A 21,177-nucleotide genomic window follows, 5' to 3' on the forward strand; every position below is an offset into this window, starting at 1 on the left:
CTGTTCCCTGTTCTTCAGCAACTCCACTGTTCCCTGTTCTTCAGCAACTCCACTGTTCCCTGTTCTGAAGCAACACCACTGTTCCCTGTTCTTCAGCAACTCCACTGTTCCCTGTTCTTCAGCAACACCACTGTTCCCTGTTCTTCAGCAACTCCACTGTTCCCTGTTCTTCAGCAACTCCACTGTTCCCTGTTCTGAAGCAACTCCACTGTTCCATGTTCTTCAGCAACTCCACTGTTCCCTGTTCTGAAGCAACTCCACTGTTCGCTGTTCTGAAGCAACTCCACTGTTCCATGTTCTTCAGCAACACCACTGTTCCCTGTTCTTCAGCAACTCCACTGTTCCTTGTTCTTCAGCAACTCCACTGTTCCTTGTTCTTCAGCAACTCCACTGTTCTCTGTTCTACAGCAACTCCACTGTTCCCTGTTGTTCTGCAGCAGCTCCACTGTTCCATGTTCTTCAGCAACTACACTGTTCCCTGTTCTTCAGCAACTCCACTGTTCCCTGTTCTTCAGCAACTCCACTATTCCCTGTTCTACAGCAACTCCACTATTACATGTTCTGCAGCAACTCCACTGTTCCCTGTCCTACAGCAACTCCACTGTTCCATGTTCTTCAGCAACTCCACTGTTCCCTGTTCTGCAGCAACTACATTGTTCCCTATTCTGCAGAAACTCCACTGTTCCCTGTTCTGCAGCAACTCCACTGTTCCCTGTTCTTCAGCAACTACACTGTTCACTGTTCTGCAGCAACTCCACTGTTCCCTGTTCTGCAGAAACTCCACTTCTGCCTGTTCTTCAGCAACTACAATGTTCCCTGTTCTGCAGCAACTCCACTGTTCCCTGTTCTTCAGCAACTACACTGTTCACTGTTCTGCAGCAACTCCACTGTTCCCTGTTCTGCAGAAACTCCACTTCTGCCTGTTCTTCAGCAACTACAATGTTCCCTGTTCTGCAGCAACTCCACTGTTCCCTGTTCTGCAGCAACTCCACTGTTCTCTGTTCTTCAGCAACTCCACTGTTCCCTGTTCTGCAGCAACTCCACTGTTCCCTGTTCTGCAGCAACTCCACTTCTGCCTGTTCTTCAGCAACTACACTGTTCCCTGTTCTGCAGCAACTCCGCTGTTCCCTGTTCTTCAGAAACTCCACTGTTCCCTGTTCTGCAGCAACTCTACTGTTCCCTGTTCTTCAGCAACTCCGCTGTTCCCTGTTCTGCAGAAACTCCACTTCTGCCTGTTCTTCAGCAACTACAATGTTCCCTGTTCTGCAGCAACTCCACTGTTCCCTGTTCTTCAGCAACTCCACTGTTCCCTGTTCTGCAGCAACTCCACTGTTCCCTGTTCTGCAGCAACTCCACTTCTGCCAGTTCTTCAGCAACTACACTGTTCCCTGTTCTGCAGCAACTCCGCTGTTCCCTGTTCTTCAGAAACTCCACTGTTCCCTGTTCTGCAGCAACTCTACTGTTCCCTGTTCTTCAGCAACTCCGCTGTTCCCTGTTCTGCAGCAACTCCACTGTTCCCTGTTCTTCAGAAACTCCACTGTTCCCTGTTCTGCAGCAACTCTACTGTTCCCTGTTCTTCAGCAACTCCGCTGTTCCCTGTTCTGCAGCAACTCCACTGTTCCCTGTTCTTCAGAAACTCCACTGTTCCCTGTTCTGCAGCAACTCTACTGTTCCCTGTTCTTCAGCAACTCCACTGTTCCCTGTTCTTCAGCAACTCCACTGTTCCCTGTTCTTCAGCAACTCCACTGTTCCCTGTTCTGCAGCAACTCCACTGGCTACCCATCAAACATCGTATCCACTTTCAAATAATTCTCCTCACTTTCAAAGCTATCCATAACCTCTCTCCATCATATCTCTCTGACCTGCTCCATGTGGCCACACCCTCACGTTGCCTAAGATCCTCTTCATCCATCCATCTCACTGTCCCTTATTTAAAGTGTCCACCACTTTCAGCTGCTCATCTTTGGAAGTCATTACCACCAGACCTTTGTAACTTAGACTCAATATCCCTCTTCAAATCAAGACTATTCCTGGCTCCTTATTCATTGTAAATCTGAACGATCTTTGTTGTTGTTTTTATCCAATTTATTTTATTGTTTTGATTTTGTATGGTGTCTTTGAGTGCCCAGAAAGGCGCCTTATAAGTAAAATGTATTATTATTATTATTATTATTATCAATCTAAAATGTGATTAATCATCATTAATCTAAAATGTGTTTAATCATCATTAATCTAAAATGTGTTTAATCATCATTAATCTAAGATGTGATTAATCATCATTAATCTAAAATGTGATTCATCATCATTAATCTAAGATGTGTTTAATCATCAATCTAAGATGTGATTCATCGTCATTAATCTAAAATGTGATTCATCATCATTAATCTAAGATGTGATTCATCATCATTAATCTAAAATGTGATTAATCATCATTAATCTAAGATGTGATTCATCATCATTAATCTAAGATGTGATTAATCATTAGTCTAAAATTTGATTCATCATCATTAATCTAAAATGTGATTAATCATCAATGTAAAATGTGATTAATCATCATTAATCTAAAATGTGATTAATCATCAATGTAAAATGTGATTAATCATCATTAATGTAAAATGTGATTAATCATCATTAATCTAAAATGTGATTAATCTAAGATCATTTGACAGGCCTATATAAATACAAACAACATTTGGTATTAGCTGTCGCAGGGGGCGGGGCCTCACCACGTCCAATGAAGACAAGGAGGCTTGGTTGCGAGAAAATGTCCCGTTTTATTGATTTGATGCAACAAACTTGTCATGTGACCCTCTTTGAGCAAACACGGGTGATCAGGTGACCCGTCACCATGGCGACGGCCCGGTCAGCGGAAGGAACAGAAGAGACGCCACGTGACGCTCCACGCCAGCAGGGGGGGGGCGCCACTCGTTAGCACGAAGGCTAACTTCCTTAGCATGGGAAGTGGACTGTCCATGGGGGGCGTGGCCTGGGCGAGCTGGAGGCGGAGACAAGAAGGTCATGGCAGGAAGAAGACTCAGGAGAAGTGGGGCATCCTGCTGCAGGTCCTGCAAGACACAGGAAGTGGTCACGCCACTGGGGGAGGGGCCTGACGCCGCCGCTCTCTGGTATTTACCGCTTACGTGGCCTTGGCTACTTTGGTGCGCTTCATCCTCTTCCTCCTCATCAGGGTCACCTGAGGCCGCTTGAGGCCGGCGATGAGCAGCAGCAGTCGAGGGCGAGACTTGGTGAGCCAGCTCCTCAGCAGCGTCCCCTTGGGAAACCTGCAGTGTCACCACACACCTCTTAGCACCGCCTCCAAGACCCTCGCACCTGCAGTGTCACCACACACCTCTTAGCACCGCCCCCAAGACCCTCGCACCTGCAGTGTCACCACACACCTCTTAGCACTGCTCCCAAGACCCTTGCCCCAGCAGTGTCACTACACGCGTCTTAGCACCGCCTCCAAGACCCTCGCACCTGCAGTGTCACCACACACGTCTTAGCACCGCCCCCAAGACCCTCGCACCTGCAGTGTCACCACACACGTCTTAGCACCGCCCCCAAGACCCTCGCACCTGCAGTGTCACTACACGCGTCTTAGCACCGCCCCCAAGACCCTCGCACCTGCAGTGTCACCACACACCTCTTAGCACCGCCCCCAAGACCCTCGCACCTGCAGTGTCACCACACACCTCTTAGCACCGCCCCCAAGACCCTCGCACCTGCAGTGTCACCACACATGTCTTAGCACCGCCCCCAAGACCCTCGCACCTGCAGTGTCACCACACATGTCTTAGCACCGCCCCCAAGACCCTCGCACCTGCAGTGTCACCACACACCTCTTAGCACCTCCCCCAAGACCCTTGCACCTGCAGTGTCACCACACACGTCTTAGCACCGCCCCCAAGACCCTCGCACCTGCAGTGTCACCACACACGTCTTAGCACCGCCCCCAAGACCCTCGCACCTGCAGTGTCACCACACACGTCTTAGCACCGCCCCCAAGACCCTCGCACCTGCAGTGTCACCACACACGTCTTAGCACCGCCCCCAAGACCCTCGCACCTGCAGTGTCACCACACACCTCTTAGCACCGCCCCCAAGACCCTCGCACCTGCAGTGTCACCACACATGTCTTAGCACCGCCCCCAAGACCCTCGCACCTGCAGTGTCACCACACACCTCTTAGCACCTCCCCCAAGACCCTTGCACCTGCAGTGTCACCACACACGTCTTAGCACCGCCCCCAAGACCCTCGCACCTGCAGTGTCACCACACACGTCTTAGCACCGCCCCCAAGACCCTCGCACCTGCAGTGTCACCACACACGTCTTAGCACCGCCCCCAAGACCCTCGCACCTGCAGTGTCACCACACACGTCTTAGCACCGCCCCAAGACCCTCGCACCTGCAGTGTCACCACACACGTCTTAGCACCGCCCCCAAGACCCTCGCACCTGCAGTGTCACCACACACGTCTTAGCACCGCCCCCAAGACCCTCGCACCTGCAGTGTCACCACACACCTCTTAGCACCGCCCCCAAGACCCTCACACCTGCAGTGTCACCACACACGTCTTAGCACCGCCCCCAAGACCCTCGCACCTGCAGTGTCACCACACACGTCTTAGCACCGCCCCCAAGACCCTCGCACCGTGCCTTACCAGTTGACCCCGCACATCCTGGGCCGGCGCCGCCTGAATGAGCAGCTCGCCGCTAGAAGCTTCACTGGCACAAACACACATCATAATGCCCACTCAGCACTTCTCCACCAGCGGCCAATCAGACGGCTCCCCTGCCTGTTGCCATGACAACGGCCACCAGAGTTGGGAGGGCCTTCAGGGGCCTTTTTAGCTTTTTGTTATTTCAGCTTTTAAATACACTTTAAATATGTGACATTATGACTCATTTCATGTATTTATGTATTTCAAATACACATTAATACACTTTAAATATGTAAATACGTGACATTATGGATCATTTCATGTATTTATTCATTTAAAATACACATTAATACACTTTAAATATGTAAATATGTGACATTATGACTCATTTCATGTATTTATTTATTTCAAATACACACTAATACACTTTAAATTTGTAAATATGTGACATTATGGATCATTTCATGTATTCATTTCAAATACACATTAATACACTTTAAATATGTGACATTATGGATCATTTCATGTATTTATTTATTTCAAATAACATTAATACACTTTAAATATGTAAATATGTGACATTATCACTCATTTCATGTATTTATTTATTTCAAATAAACATTAATACACTTTAAATATGTAAATATGTGACATTATCACTCATTTCATGTATTTATTTATTTCAAATACACTAATACACTTTAAATATGTAAATATGTGACATTATGGATCATTTCATGTATTTATTTATTTCAAATACACATTAATACACTTTAAATATGTAAATATGTGACATTATCACTCATTTCATGTATTTATTTATTTCAAATACACATTAATACACTTTAAATATGTGACATTATGGATAATTTCATGTATTTATTCATTTCAAATACACGTTAACACACTTTAAATATGTGACATTATCACTCATTGCATGTATTTATTTATTTCAAATACACATAAATACACTTTGAACATGTAAATATGTGACATCACTCATTTTATGTATTTATTTATTTCAAATACACATTAATACACTTTAAATATGTAAATATGTGACATTATGACTCATTTCATGTATTTATTTCAAATACACATTAATACACTATAAATATGTAAATATGTGACATTATGGATCATTTCATGTATTTATTTATTTCAAATAAACATTAATAAACTTTAAATATGTAAATATGTGACATTATGGATAATTTCATGTATTTATTCATTTCAAATACACATTAATACACTTTAAATATGTGACATTATCACTCATTTCATGTATTTATATCTTTCAAATACACATTAATACACTTTAAATATGTGACATTATGGATCATTTCATGTATTTCTTTCTTTCAAATACACATTAATACGCTTTAAATATGTAAATATGTGACATTATGACTCATTTCATGTAGTTATTTATTTGAAATACACAAAAATACACTTTAAACATGTGACGTTGTGACTCATTTTGTTAGGCCTTGGCAAGAATGAAGACTCAGTTGCAGACAGGAAACGATTGACGCAGGCTTTTACAGTTTCTGAGAACTCTCTTCAGATAGAGTGAATAAACCAATGACTATAAACCCTAGACTAGACACACTGTAGTAAAAAGGAAACGTAGCACAGGGCAAAAAACAATAAACAGAAAATCACTCCCGAGGTAGGAAAAAGGCGATAGCAAAATCTACACGGATCTAATAATCCAAAAACAACAATCTACGATTAACGACGCCAAAAGAAAATCTCTCACGAAGAGGAGACAAAAAGCTGTAGACTGAAAGTACGCTACAAAGGAAGGGCAAGTGGCCTGAAACGAGAGGAGGATTAGACTTTGTGTCATGATTCGTGACCCGGATCATGTTTTTGTTATGTTCTGTTATTTTTGGACTCCCTTAGTTCCTGTTTTGTGCACCCCTGGGTTTGTTTTGGTTTCTATGGGGATTAATTGGGTTCACCTGCCTCTGGTTAGTGGTCGGCACGCTCACCTGCAATCGACCACTAATCAGGGAGCTATTTATTCACCTCTCTCGCCACGCTCGTCTTGGCTTCTTTGTTTGCTTCATGCTCTCGTCACGTAAGTTTTGCTTGTCTCCTAGCCTATGCTAAGTTAGCTTCGAGTGCGATTGGCAGGTGTTTTCTTTCGACTTGTTTTCTGTTCTTGGTGGTGCTTTGATTTTTGTCAAGAATAAACCATGCTCCTACCTGCGAGTCCTGTCCGGAGTGATCCGTTTGCATCCCGGGGGAACGAACCTCGCAGCAGGCTGCAACCCCGCCGGGACACTTTCAACATAAAACAGGAAGTTCGCCAGACAACCCCAAAACAGGACTTCCCTCACCGCAGTGTGACAGTACCCCCCCCCCCCAGGGCCGACTCCCGACGGCCCAGACTGTTCAGTGTGGTCTCTGTAGAAGTCCCTGATGAGAGTGGGCTCGACAATGTGGCGGGACAGAACCCATTGTCTCTCTTCTGGTCCGTATCCTTCCCAATCCACCAGGAATTGTCTTCCCCGGCCCCGGTTGCGTACTGCCAACAAGCGTTTAACTTTGTATACTGGTCCACCTTCAATCACTTCGAGTGGTGGAGGGGATGTGGTGGCTGGGACCATGGTGCTTTCTTTGGCTGCTTTGACCTGACTGACGTGGAAGGTGGGATGGACGCGGAGGGATCGGGGCAGACGAAGCCGAACCGCTGCAGGTTCGACGAGCCTAGTGATTGGGAATGGGCCTACAAAACGTGGTGCCAGTTTCTTTGATAGAACCTTGAGACGTAGGTCCCTGGCTGATAGCCAGACTTTCTGACCAGGCTGGTAGGCGGGCGCAGGCCGGCTTTTGCGGTCTGCCGCTCTCTTCTTCCGATATCCTTGTCTGTTCAATACCTGACAGGCGGCTGCCCAAATACGGCGCCAACGTTAGACCATGGCATGGGCGTAAGGGACCGACACTTCCAACTCATTCTCCGGAAAGAAAGAGGGTTGGTACGCTAAGGCACAATGAAAGGGAGAGAGGCCGGTGGCTGATGTAGGCAGGGAATAATGCGCACACTCTACCCAGACCAGGTGCTTGCTCAATGTGGAGGGGTTCTGGCAGACCACGCACCGGAGGCTGGTTTCCAGCTGCTGGTTTAGTCGTTCGGTCTGTCCGTTGGCTTCCGGATGATATCCTGATGTTAGGCTGGCCTTGGCTCCAATGAGTCGGCAGAACTCCCCCCAGAACCGTGATACAAACTGGGTCCCCCGGTCCAAAACAATGTCCTTGGGGAATCCATGAACTCGGAACACATTAGTCATCATAATCTCCGCCGTCTCCTTGGCGGTCGGTAGTTTAGGTATAGCGATGAATTTGACCATTTTGGAGAATCTGTCAACCACAGTGAGGACAGTGGTGTTACCTTGTTAGACCGGGAGCCCTGTGGCGAAGTCCATAGAGATGTCTGACTACGGTCTGGAGGGGATGGGGAGTGGCTGGAGAAGTCCCATGCGGGACCTGGAAGACGTCTTATTCTGGGTACAGACCGAACACGCCTATATGTACTCCCGGACCTCCGTCTCCATGGCTGGCCACCAGGACCACTTTAAATATGTGACATTATGGATCCTTTCACGTATTTATCTATCTCAAATACACATTAATACACTTTAAACATGTAAATATGTGACATTATGGATCCTTTCATGTATTTATTAATTTTTTTTCAAATACAAATTAATCCATATTTGACAGCACATTCTGACACCTGGAAAAACTGAGCAGGAAGCTCCTCAAACACATAGCATGGGCTCAAAGTTGGTAGCAAAGATGGCGCCCCGGAGTCACCTGACTGCCTTCTGACCAATCATGGTGGAGTCACTTTTCTAATGCACTTTTCATATTTGAGTGGGCCCCGGGCTCCTCTGTAGTGGCAAAGTTAGGCTCCAGGTCAGAAAGATGAAAATTAGTGGACCCAAAATTGAACCTTGAGGAACACCATTCATCCATCCATCCATGCATCCATCCATTCATTATTGCATCTGTCCATCCATCCATTCACCCATCCATACATACATCCATATCCATACACCCATTAATGCATCCATCAATTCACCCATCCATTCATGCATCTGTCCATTATTGCATCTGTCCTTCCATTCCTCAATTCACCCATCCATTCATGCATCCATCATCCATCCAATCATGCACCTATCCATCCATTCATGCATCCATGCATTAATGCATCCTTCCATCAATTCACCAATCCATTCATGCATTCAAACATCCATTCACCCATGCATCCATCCATCCATCAATTCACCCATCCATTCATGCATCCATCCATTCATTCAGGTATCTGTCCACTAATGCAACTATCCATCAATCCGTTCATAAATTCACCCATCCATTCATGCATCCATCCATCATCAATCAATTCACCCATCCATTCATCTATCATCCATCCATTCACCCATGCATCCAGTCATTCATCAATTCACCCATCCATTTATGCATCCGTCCATCCATTCACCCATGCATCGTCCATCCATCAATTCACCCATCTATTTGTGCATCCATCCATCCATCAATTCACCCATCCATTCATGCATCCATCCATCCATCAATCAATTCACCCATCCATTCACCACTCCATTCATGCATCCAGCCAGCCATCCATTCACCCATGCATCCAGCCATCCATCAATTCACCCATCCATTCATGCATCATCCATCCATTCACCTATGCATCCATCCAGCCATCAATTTACCCATCCATTCATCAATTCACCCATCCATTCATCCATCCATTCACCCATGCGTCCACCCATCAATCTATTCACCCATCCATTCATGCATCCATCCAGTAACCCATGCATCAATCCATTCACCCATCCATCCATCCATTCACCCATGCATGCATCATCCATCCATTTACCCATGCATCCATCCATCCATTCACCCATACATCCATCCATCCATCCATCCATCCATCCATTCACCCATGCATCCATCCATCCAAGCATCCATCCATCCATCCATTCACTCACGCATCCATCCAGTCCAGTACAGAGATTTGGTTCTCTGAAGACCAGAAGATGTTTGGGATGGGTGGTGTGAGAGTCCAGTCCAGACCAGAAGATGTTTGGATGGGTGGTGTGAGAGTCCAGTACAGACCAGAAGATGTTTGGGATGGGTGGTGTGATAGTCCAGTCCAGACCAGAAGATGTTTGGGATGGGTGGTGTGAGAGTCCAGTCCAGACCAGAAGATGTTTGGGATGGGTGGTGTGAGAGTCCAGTACAGACCAGAAGATGTTTGGGATGGGTGGTGTGAGAGTCCAGTACAGACCAGAAGATGTTTGGGATGGGTGGTGTGAGAGTCCAGTCCAGACCAGAAGATGTTTGGGATGGGTGGTGTGAGAGTCCAGTACAGACCAGAAGATGTTTGGGATGGGTGGTGTGAGAGTCCAGTCCAGACCAGAAGATGTTTGGGATGGGTGGTGTGAGAGTCCAGTACAGAAAACTAGAATGAGACGCTAAGAAAAGCATAATGTTAGCATGTGAACACAATACATGAAATATGATGAAAGTATTAAGAGGTCAAAGTGATGAATTGTTGACAGGTGCAGGCGGGGCTTATCGCCGTGACAACAAGATCAAAGTCTACATTGTCAGTGATAAGAGGAGTCCAGGGTCAGAGGTCACATTGTGTTGAAGTGACAGCAAGAAAAGACGACTAAAGTTGCTGCAGGTAAAACTACTTTTCTTGCTCTTCACGTGTCTTTGAACGCCTCACGCTTGACCTGTCTGTCACATGACTTTGCTGCAGGCTCCGCCCCTCATTACTATTACATCACCCCTTCTTCATCACATCTGCCACAAAAATGGCCGCCGGTGCGCCAACAGACAAGTGAGTCATTTGATGAATTAATCCATTGATCAATGAATGAACTGATTGATTGATTGATGAATTGATCGATAAATTAATGGGTTGATTGATTAACGAATGAATAGATCGATTGATGAATCAATGAAGTGATTGATTGATTGATTGATTGATGAATGAATTAAGTGATTGATTGATTGATGATTTGTTCAATAAATGAATGTATTGATTGATGAATGTATTGATTGATGTATGTATTGATGAATGAATGTATTGATTGATGTATGTATTGATGTATGTATTGATGAATGGATGTATGTATTGATTGATGAATCTATTGATGAATGAATGTCTTGATGAATGTATTGATGAATGAATATATTGATTGATGAATCTATTGATGAATGAATGTATTGATTGATGAATCTATTGATAAATGAATGTATTGCTGGATGATCGTATTGATTCATATATGTGTTGATGAATGAATGTATTGATGGATGAATGTATTGATTGATGAATCTATTGATGAATGAATGTATTGATTGATGTATGTGTTGATGAATGAATGTATTGATGAATGAATGTATTGATGAATGAATTTATTGATTGATGTATGTGTTGATGAATGTATGTATTGATGAATGTATTGTGAATGAATGTATTGATGAATGAATGTATTGATTGATGAATTTATTGATGAATGAATGTATTGATTGATGAATCTATTGATTAATTAATGTATTGATTGATGAATGTATTGATTGATGAATCTATTGATGAATTAATGTATTGATTGATGAATGTATTGATGAATGTATTGATTGATGAATGTATTGATGAATGAATGTATTGATGAATGAATGTATTGATTGATGTATGTGTTGATGAATGAATGTATTGATTGATGAATGTATTGATGAATGAATGTATTGATGAATGAATGTATTGATTGATGTATGTATTGATGAATGTATTGATGAATGAATGTATTGATGAATGAATGTATTGATTGATGAATGTATTGATGAATGAATGTATTGATTGATGAATGTATTGATGAATGAATGTATTGATGAATGAATGTATTGATTGATGTATGTGTTGATGAATGTATGTATTGATGAATGAATGTATTGATGAATGAATGTATTGATGAATGAATGTATTGATTGATGTATGTATTGATGAATGTATTGATGAATGAATGTATTGATGAATGAATGTATTGATTGATGTATGTATTGATGAATGTATTGATGAATGAATGTATTGATGAATGAATGTATTGATTGATGAATGTATTGATGAATGAATGTATTGATGAATGAATGTATTGATTGATGTATGTGTTGATGAATGTATGTATTGATGAATGTATTGATGAATGAATGTATTGATTGATGAATGTATTGATGAATGAATGTATTGATGAATGAATGTATTGATTGATGTATGTGTTGATGAATGTATGTATTGATGAATGTATTGATGAATGGATGTATTGATTGATGGAGATGATGAGCCAGCGAGTGTTGGTGTCAGGTTTCACGGCGTGTGGTGGATCTTCTTGATGCTGGGCGTGGGAACATTGTTGCCGTGGAACTTCTTCATGACAGCCACCACGGTATGACATCACTTCCTGTCAGCACGGCACAACAGAATATTGACGAGGTCATGGCACTTCAGTACTTTGTCAGCCGCCTGAAGGTCTGGTCCAATGAGACGGCGGCGGGGGAGGAGCCTCATGGCGTGCTTGAGGCCAGATTTAGCAACGTGATGACGCTGTGCGCCATGTTGCCGCTCCTCATCTTCACCTGCCTCAACTCCTTCCTGCACTCACGGTGAGCGCCGCCGCCATCTTGCTTGTACAAGCTTCTAGAAGGTCTTCCTCCTCGGCAGCGTGCCTCAGCGCGTGCGTGTGGCGGGCAGCCTGCTGGTCATCATGGTCGTATTCCTGCTGACCGCCCTGCTGGTCAAAGTTCCCATGGACCCGCCCAAATTCTTCCTGGTCACCATGGTCAACATCGTCATCATCAACTGTGAGCACGCCATCTTCCTCTTCCACGCCACCTGCTCCTTCACTTCCTCTTTCACGCCACCTGCTCCTTCACTTCCTCTTTCACGCCACCTGCTCCTTCACTTCCTCTTTCACGCCACCTGCTCCTTCACTTCCTCTTTCACGCCACCTGCTCCTTCACTTCCTCTTTCACCCCACCTACTCCTTCACTTCCTCTTTCACGCCACCTGCTCCTTCACTTCCTCTTTCACGCCACCTGCTCCTTCACTTCCTCTTTCACGCCACCTGCTCCTTCACTTCCTCTTTCACGCCACCTGCTCCTTCACTTCCTCATTCACCCCACCTGCTCCTTCACTTCCTCTTTCACGCCACCTGCTCCTTCACTTCCTCTTTCACGCCACCTGCTCCTTCACTTCCTCTTTCACGCCACCTGCTCCTTCACTTCCTCTTTCACCCCACCTGCTCCTTCACTTCCTCTTTCACGCCACCTGCTCCTTCACTTCCTCTTTCACGCCACCTGCTCCTTCACTTCCTCTTTCACGCCACCTGCTCCTTCACTTCCTCTTTCACGCCACCTGCTCCTTCACTTCCTCTTTCACGCCACCTGCTCCTTCACTTCCTCTTTCACGCCACCTGCTCCTTCACTTCCTCTTTCACCCCACCTGCTCCTTCACTTCCTCTTTCACGTCACCTGCTCCTTCACTTCCTCTTTCACCCCACCTGCTCCTTCACTTCCTCTTTTACACCACCTGCTCCTTCACTTCCTCTTTCACCCCACCTGCTCCTTCACTTCCTCTTTCACCCCACCTGCTCCTTCACTTCCTCTTTCACCCCACCTGCTCCTTCACTTCCTCTTTCACGCCACCTGCTCCTTCACTTCCTCTTTCACGCCACCTGCTCCTTCACTTCCTCTTTCACGCCACCTGCTCCTTCACTTCCTGTTTCACGCCACCTGCTCCTTCACTTCCTCTTTCACGCCACCTGCTCCTTCACTTCCTCTTTTACACCACCTGCTCCTTCACTTCCTCTTTCACGCTCCTTCTTGTTTGACTCCTTCCTGTTTGACTCCTTCCTGTTTGACTCCTTCCTGTGTGACTCCTTCCTGTGTGACTCCTTCCTGTTTGACTCCTTCCTGTGTGACTCCTTCCTGTGTGACTCCTTCCTGTTTGACTCCTTCCTGTGTGACTCCTTCTTGTTTGACTCCTTCCTGTGTGACTCCTTCCTGTGTGACTACTTCTTGTGTGACTCCTTCTTGTTTGACTACTTCCTGTGTGACTACTTCCTGTGTGACTCCTTCCTGTTTGACTCCTTCCTGTGTGACTCCTTCTTGTTTGACTACTTCCTGTGTGACTACTTCCTGTGTGACTCCTTCCTGTTTGACTCCTTCCTGTGTGACTCCTTCCTGTTTGACTCCTTCCTGTTTGACTCCTTCCTGTGTGACTCCTTCCTGTGTGACTCCTTCCTGTTTGACTCCTTCCTGTGTGACTCCTTCCTGTGTGACTCCTTCCTGTTTGACTCCTTCCTGTGTGACTCCTTCTTGTTTGACTCCTTCCTGTGTGACTCCTTCCTGTGTGACTACTTCTTGTGTGACTCCTTCTTGTTTGACTACTTCCTGTGTGACTACTTCCTGTGTGACTCCTTCCTGTTTGACTCCTTCCTGTGTGACTCCTTCTTGTTTGACTCCTTCCTGTGTGACTCCTTCCTGTGTGACTACTTCTTGTGTGACTCCTTCTTGTTTGACTACTTCCTGTGTGACTACTTCCTGTGTGACTCCTTCCTGTGTGACTCCTTCCTGTGTGACTACTTCCTGTGTGACTCCTTGCAGCGTTTGGCGCCGTGCTGCAGGGGAGTCTGTTTGGGATGGCGGCCATACTTCCTGCCTCCTACACCACGCCCATCATGAGCGGTCAGGGTCTTGCCGGGACCTTCGCCGCCTTCGCCATGATCTGCGCCATCGCAAGTCGGAAAAAAACATCTGGCCTGTCTGACCTGTGACATCACATCTCTGACCTCTGACCTTTTCTTTCATTCCCTTCTTCCCTTCCTTTCATTCCTTCCTTCCTTCCCTTGCTTTCCTTTCCTTCTTTCCTTTATTATTTCTTTCTTTCTTTTCTTCCTGTCCTTATTTCATTCCTTTCTTTCATTCCTTCTTTCATTCTTGCCTTCCTTCTTGTCTTCCCTTCCTTCCCTTCCTTTCCTTCCTTTCCTCCTTTCCTCCCTTCCTTTCCTCCCTCCCTCCCTCCCTCCCTCCCTTCCTTCCTTCCTCCCTTCCTTTCCTTCCTTCCTCCCTTCCTTTCCTCCCTTCCTCCCTTCCTTTCCTTCCTTTCCTTCCTTCCTTCCTCCCTTCCTCCCTTCCTTCCTCCCTTCCTTTACTACCTCCCTTCCTTTCCTCCCCCTCCCTTCCTCCCCTCCTCCCTTCCTTTCCTTCCTTTCCTTCCTTCCTCCCTTCCTACCTTAATTTCCTTCATTCCTTCTTTCCTTCCTTCCCTTCCTCCCTTCCTTTCCTCCCTCCCTCCCTCCCTTCCTCCCTTCCTTTCCTTCCTTCCTCCCTTCCTTGCCTTCATTCCTCCCTTCCTCCCTCTCTCTCTTCCTTTCCTTCCTTTCCTCTGTCCCTTCCTCTCTTCCTTTCCTTCCTTTCCTTCTTCCCTTCCTCTCTTCCTTTCTTTCCTTTCCTCTGTCCCTCCCTACCTCCCTTCCTCTCTTCCTTGCCTTCCTTCCTCCCTCTTTCCATTCCTCTCTTCCTTTCCTTCCTTCCTTTCCTTCCTTCCTCTCTTCCTTGCCTTCCTTCCTCCCTCCCTCCCACCCTCATTCTCTTCCTTTCCTTCCTTTCCTCCCTCCCTACATCCCTTCCTCTCTTCTTTGCCTTCCTTCCTCTCTTCCTTTTCTTCATTTCCTCCGTCCCTCCCTTCCTCTTCCTTGCCTTCCTTCCTCCCTCCCTCCCTCCCTCCCTCCGTCCTTCCCTACCCCCCTTCCTCTCTTCTTTTTCTTCATTTCCTCCCTTCATTGCCTTCATTCCTCCCTCCCTCCCTTCCTCTCTTCCTTGCCTTCCTTCCTCCCTCCCTCCCTCTCTTCCTCTCTTCCTTTCCTTCTTTCCTCTGTCCCTCCCTCCCTCCCTCCCTTCCTTTCCTTCTTTTCCTCCTTCCCTTCCTCTCTTCCTTTCTTTCCTTTCCTCTGTCCCTCCCTACCTCCCTTCCTCTCTTCCTTGCCTTCCTTCCTCCCTCTTTCCCTTCCTCTCTTCCTTTCCTTCCTTCCTTTCCTCCCTCCCTCCCTTCCTCCCTTCTTTTCCTTCCTTCCTCCTTCCCTCCCTCCCACCCTCCCTCTCTTCCTTTCCTTCCTTTCCTCTCTCCCTCCCTTCCTCCCTTCCTTTCCTTCCTTCCTCCCTCCCTCCCACCCTCCCTCTCTTCCTTTCCTTCCTTTCCTCCCTCCCTACCTCCCTTCCTCTCTTCTTTGCCTTCCTTCCTCTCTTCCTTTCCTTCATTTCCTCCGTCCCTCCCTTCCTCTCTTCCTTGCCTCCCTTCCTCCCTCCCTCTCTTCCTCCCTACCTCTCTTCCTTTCCTCCGTCCTTCCCTACCCCCCTTCCTCTCTTCCTTGCCTCCCTTCCTCTCTTCATTGCCTTCATTCCTCCCTCCCTCCCTTCCTCTCTTCCTTGCCTTCCTTCCTCCCTCCCTCCCTCTCTTCCTCTCTTCCTTTCCTTCCTTTCCTATGTCCCTCCCTCCCTCCCTTCCTCTCTTCCTTTCCTATGTCCCTCCCTCCCTTCCTCTCTTCCTTTCCTTCTTTTCCCCCTTCCCTTCCTCTCTTCCTTTCTTTCCTTTCCTCTGTCCCTCTCTGCCTTCCTTCCTCCCTCCCTCCCTCTCTTCCTCTCTTCCTTTCCTTTTTTCCTCTGTCCCTCCCTCCCTTCCTTTCCTTCTTTTCCTCCTTCCCTTCCTCTCTTCCTTTCTTTCCTTTCCTCTGTCCCTCCCTACCTCCCTTCCTCTCTTCCTTGCCTTCCTTCCTCCCTCTTTCCCTTCCTCTCTTCCTTTCCTTCCTTCCTTTCCTCCCTCCCTCCCTTCCTCCCTTCCTTTCCTTCCTTCCTCCTTCCCTCCCTCCCACCCTCCCTCTCTTCCTTTCCTTCCTTTCCTCTCTCCCTCCCTTCCTTTCCTTCCTTCCTCCCTCCCTCCCACCCTCCCTCTCTTCCTTTCCTTCCTTTCCTCCCTCCCTACCTCCCTTCCTCTCTTCTTTGCCTTCCTTCCTCTCTTCCTTTCCTTCATTTCCTCCGTCCCTCCCTTCCTCTCTTCCTTGCCTCCCTTCCTCCCTCCCTCTCTTCCTCCCTACCTCTCTTCCTTTCCTCCGTCCTTCCCTACCCCCCTTCCTCTCTTCCTTGCCTCCCTTCCTCTCTTCATTGCCTTCATTCCTCCCTCCCTCCCTTCCTCTCTTCCTTGCCTTCCTTCCTCCCTCCCTCTCTTCCTCTCTTCCTTTCCTTCCTTTCCTATGTCCCTCCCTCCCTCCCTTCCTCTCTTCCTTTCCTATGCCCCTCCCTCCCTTCCTCTCTTCCTTTCCTTCTTTTCCCCCTTCCCTTCCTCTCTTCCTTTCTTTCCTTTCCTCTGTCCCTCCCTGCCTTCCTTCCTCCCTCCCTCCCTCTCTTCCTCTCTTCCTTTCCTTCTTTCCTCTGTCCCTCCCTCCCTCCCTCCCTTCCTTTCCTTCTTTTCCTCCTTCCCTTCCTCTCTTCCTTTCTTTCCTTTCCTCTGTCCCTCCCTGCCTTCCTTCCTCCCTCCCTCCCTCTCTTCCTCTCTTCCTTTCCTTCTTTCCTCTGTCCCTCCCTCCCTCCCTCCCTTCCTTTACTTCTTTTCCTCCTTCCCTTCCTCTCTTCCTTTCTTTCCTTTCCTCTGTCCCTCCCTACCTCCCTTCCTCTCTTCCTTGCCTTCCTTCCTCCCTCTTTCCCTTCCTCTCTTCCTTTCCTTCCTTCCTTTCCTCCCTCCCTCCCTTCCTCCCTTCCTTTCCTTCCTTCCTCCTTCCCTCCCTCCCACCCTCCCTCTCTTCCTTTCCTTCCTTTCCTCTCTCCCTCCCTTCCTCCCTTCCTTTCCTTCCTTCCTCCCTCCCTCCCACCCTCCCTCTCTTCCTTTCCTTCCTTTCCTCCCTCCCTACCTCCCTTCCTCTCTTCCTTTCCTTCATTTCCTCCGTCCCTCCCTTCCTCTCTTCCTTGCCTCCCTTCCTCCCTCCCTCTCTTCCTCCCTACCTCTCTTCCTTTCCTCCGTCCTTCCCTACCCCCCTTCCTCTCTTCCTTGCCTCCCTTCCTCTCTTCATTGCCTTCATTCCTCCCTCCCTCCCTTCCTCTCTTCCTTGCCTTCCTTCCTCCCTCCCTCCCTCTCTTCCTCTCTTCCTTTCCTTCCTTTCCTATGTCCCTCCCTCCCTCCCTTCCTCTCTTCCTTTCCTTCTTTTCCCCCTTCCCTTCCTCTCTTCCTTTCTTTCCTTTCCTCTGTCCCTCCCTACCTCCCTTCCTCTCTTCCTTGCCTTCCTTCCTCCCTCTTTCCCACCCTCCCTCTCTTCCTTTCCTTCCTTTCCTCCCTCCCTACCTCCCTTCCTCTCTTCCTTGCCTTCCTTCCTCTCTTCCTTTCCTCCGTCTTTCCTTACCCCCCTTCCTCTCTTCCTTGCCTTCCTTCCTCCCTCTCTTCCTTTCCTTCCTTTCCTCCGTCCTTCCCTACCTCCCTTCCTCTCTTCCTTTCCTTCCTTCCTTCCTCCCTCTCTTCCTTTCCTTCCTTTCCTCTCTTCCTTTCCTTCCTTCCTCCCTTCCCACCTTCCTTTCCTTTCTTTCCTTCCTTCCTTTCTTTCCTCCCTCCCTTCCTCCCTTCCTTCCCTTCCTTTCCTCCCCCCTACCTTGCTCCCCTCCTCCCTTCCTTTCCTTCCTTCCTTCCTTCCTCCCTTCCTACCTTCCTTTCCTTCCTTCCTCCCTCCCTTCCTACCTTCCTTTCCTTCCTTCCTCCCTCCCTTCCTCCCTTCCTTTCCTTCCTTCCTTCCTCCCTCCCTCCCTCCCTCCCACACTACAGGTGGTCGTGATGTAGAAGAAGTTGCATTTGGTTATTTCATCACAGCGTGTCTTGTAATTTCTCTCTCCATCTGCTCCTACTTCATGCTGCCTAAACTGGTACACACGTACACACACACACACACACACACACACACACACAATATGAGGTGTCATGAGGTCATGTGTGTGTGTGTGTGTGTGTGTGTGTGTGTGTGTGTGTGTGTGTGTGTGTGTGTGTGTGTGTGTGTGTGTGTGTGTGTGTGTGTGTGCGTGTGTGTGTGTGTGTGTGTGTGTGTGTGTGTGTGTGCGTGCAGGAGTTCTTCCAGTTCCACGAGCAGCAGCAGGAGCGGCGGCAGGAAAAAGGTGAGGAGCAGGTCAATTTGGCGAGCGAAGGTAACGATGGCGAGCTTTTCTTTGCGTCCTTCCTTCTTCCTCACGGCGTGCCGCCTGTCTTCCTCAGCTGACGCAGGAAGTGGCGAGGAGAAGGTCAACCTGGCGAGAGAAGGTAACGATGGCGAGCTTTTCTTTGCGTCCTTCCTTCTTCCTCACGGCGTGCCGCCTGTCTTCCTCAGCTGACGCAGGAAGTGGCAAGGAAGCGGCGTCCATGGTGAAGATCTTCCAGAAGGTGGGTTTGTTTGCGACGCCACGCCACTTGGAGGTGACCTCTGACCTTTGCGCCCAGATCTGGGTCTTGGCGCTGTCCGTCTGCTTCACCTTCACCGTCACCATCGGGACCTTTCCCGCCGTGGCGGCCGACACCAAGTCCTCTCTGGGCCAAGGAAGCTCCTGGGGTGAGTGGGCGGGTCAGGCGGCAAGCCCCGCCCCTTGGTGTGACTGACGCTGTGGTCATGTGACAGACTTGTACTTTGTGCCGGTGGCCTGCTTCCTGCTCTTCAACCTGTGTGACTGGGGGGGGCGGAGCCTGACGGCGTTCTGCACGTGGGTGAGTGGTGGACTTGTAAAAGTGGGCGTGGCCTCCGTCCCGCTGACCGCGTTGTCACGTGTCCAGCCAGGAGAGGACAGTCGGCTACTTCCTGTTCTGATGGTGGCCCGCGTGGCCTTTGTGCCGCTCTTCATGTTGTGCAACGTGCAGCCCCGCCTCCACCTGCCCGTCTACTTCCAGCACGACGCCTTCTTCGCCGCCTTCATGGTGGCCTTCGCCGCCACCAACGGTTACCTGGCCAGTCTGTGCATGTGCTTCGGGCCCAAGTGAGCACCGCCTCCGCTTCCTCTCGCCATGTCTTACTTCCTGTCAGCGTTCTTCTGCCTGTGCTTCTAGGAGAGTTCTTCCTCACGAGGCCGAGACGGCCGGCGCCATCATGGCCTTTTTCCTCTCGCTGGGGTTGGCTCTCGGCGCCGCCATGTCCTTCCTGTTCAGAGTGCTGGTTTGACGCTGCCTCGTAAATACGCCTGGCACTGCTGATTAAAAATGCTTTCATCCTCTCAGCGTAAACCTTTACTGCTGGGTGTGAAACAGGTCATGTGACACGAGTCATGTGACACGGGTCATGTGACACGGGTCATATGACATGAGTCATGTGACACGGGTCATGTGACACGGGTCATGTGACACAGGTCATGTGACATGAGTCATGTGACACGAGTCATGTGAAACAGGTCATGTGACATGAATCATGTGACACGGGTCATGTGACATGAGTCATGTGACACGAGTCATGTGACACGAGTCATGTGACACGGGTCATGTGACACGGGTCATGTAAATAAATAAATAAATGGGTTGTACTTGTATAGCGCTTTTCTACCTTCAAGGTACTCAAAGCGCTTTGACACTACTTCCACATTTACCCATTCACACACACATTCACACACTGATGGAGGGAGCTGCCATGCAAGGCGCTACCAGCACCCATCAGGAGCAAGGGTGAAGTGTCTTGCTCAGGACACAACGGACATGGCGAGGTTGGTACTAGGTGGGGATTGAACCAGGGACCCTCGGGTTGCGCACGGCCACTCTACCACTGCGCCACGCCGTCCCATGACATGAGTCATGTGACACCAGTCATGTGAAACAGGTCATGTGACACGAGTTATGTGAAACAGGTCATGTGACACGGGTCATTTAACACGGGTCATGCGCCACGAGTCATGTGACACGAGTCATGTGACACGGGTCATGTGACACGGGTCATGTGACACGGGTCATGTGACACGGGTCATGCGCCAAGAGTCATGTGACACGAGTCATGTGACACGGGTCATGTGACACGGGTCATGTGACATGAGTCATGTGACACGAGTCATGTGAAACAGGTCATGTGACACGAGTTATGTGAAACAGGTCATGTGACACGGGTCATTTAACACGGGTCATGCGCCACGAGTCATGTGACACGAGTCATGTGACACGGGTCATGTGACACGGGTCATGCGCCAAGAGTCATGTGACACGAGTCATGTGAAACAGGTCATGTGACACGGGTCATGTGACATGAGTCATGTAACACGGGTCATGTGACATGAGTCATGTGACACGAGTCATGTGAAACAGGTCATGTGACACGGGTTATGTGAAACAGGTCATCTGACACGGGTCATGTGACACGGGTCATGTGACACGGGTCATGCGCCACGAGTCATGTGAAACAGGTCATGTGACACGGGTCATGT

General features: G+C 48.2%; 1 protein-coding gene across 3 annotated transcripts; it reads left to right on the forward strand.

The window, feature by feature from the left end:
• Window positions 1-10,264: 10,264 nt before the first annotated feature.
• LOC133624426 (equilibrative nucleoside transporter 1-like) lies at window positions 10,265-19,989 on the forward strand. Of its 3 annotated transcripts, none has more exons than XM_061987966.2 (14): window positions 10,265-10,390; window positions 10,469-10,549; window positions 12,071-12,152; window positions 12,215-12,369; window positions 12,428-12,567; window positions 14,371-14,505; window positions 18,566-18,663; window positions 18,861-18,939; window positions 19,007-19,051; window positions 19,119-19,171; window positions 19,229-19,337; window positions 19,404-19,489; window positions 19,556-19,755; window positions 19,826-19,989. In XM_061987966.2, the coding sequence occupies exons 2-14, from the start codon at window positions 10,524-10,526 to the stop codon at window positions 19,935-19,937; spliced, it is 1,320 nt and encodes a 439-aa protein (XP_061843950.2). In that variant the 5' UTR covers window positions 10,265-10,390; window positions 10,469-10,523; the 3' UTR covers window positions 19,938-19,989. The 3 variants fall into 3 exon arrangements, with proteins under 3 accessions (XP_061843950.2, XP_061843951.2, XP_061843952.2); XM_061987968.2 differs by having other exon boundaries at window positions 10,340-10,390; window positions 12,043-12,152; XM_061987967.2 differs by lacking the exon at window positions 19,007-19,051.
• Window positions 19,990-21,177: the final 1,188 nt, after the last annotated feature.

The sequence above is a fragment of the Nerophis lumbriciformis genome, linkage group LG27 (assembly GCF_033978685.3).
Source record: "Nerophis lumbriciformis linkage group LG27, RoL_Nlum_v2.1, whole genome shotgun sequence".
Taxonomy (NCBI): Eukaryota; Metazoa; Chordata; class Actinopteri; order Syngnathiformes; family Syngnathidae; genus Nerophis; species Nerophis lumbriciformis.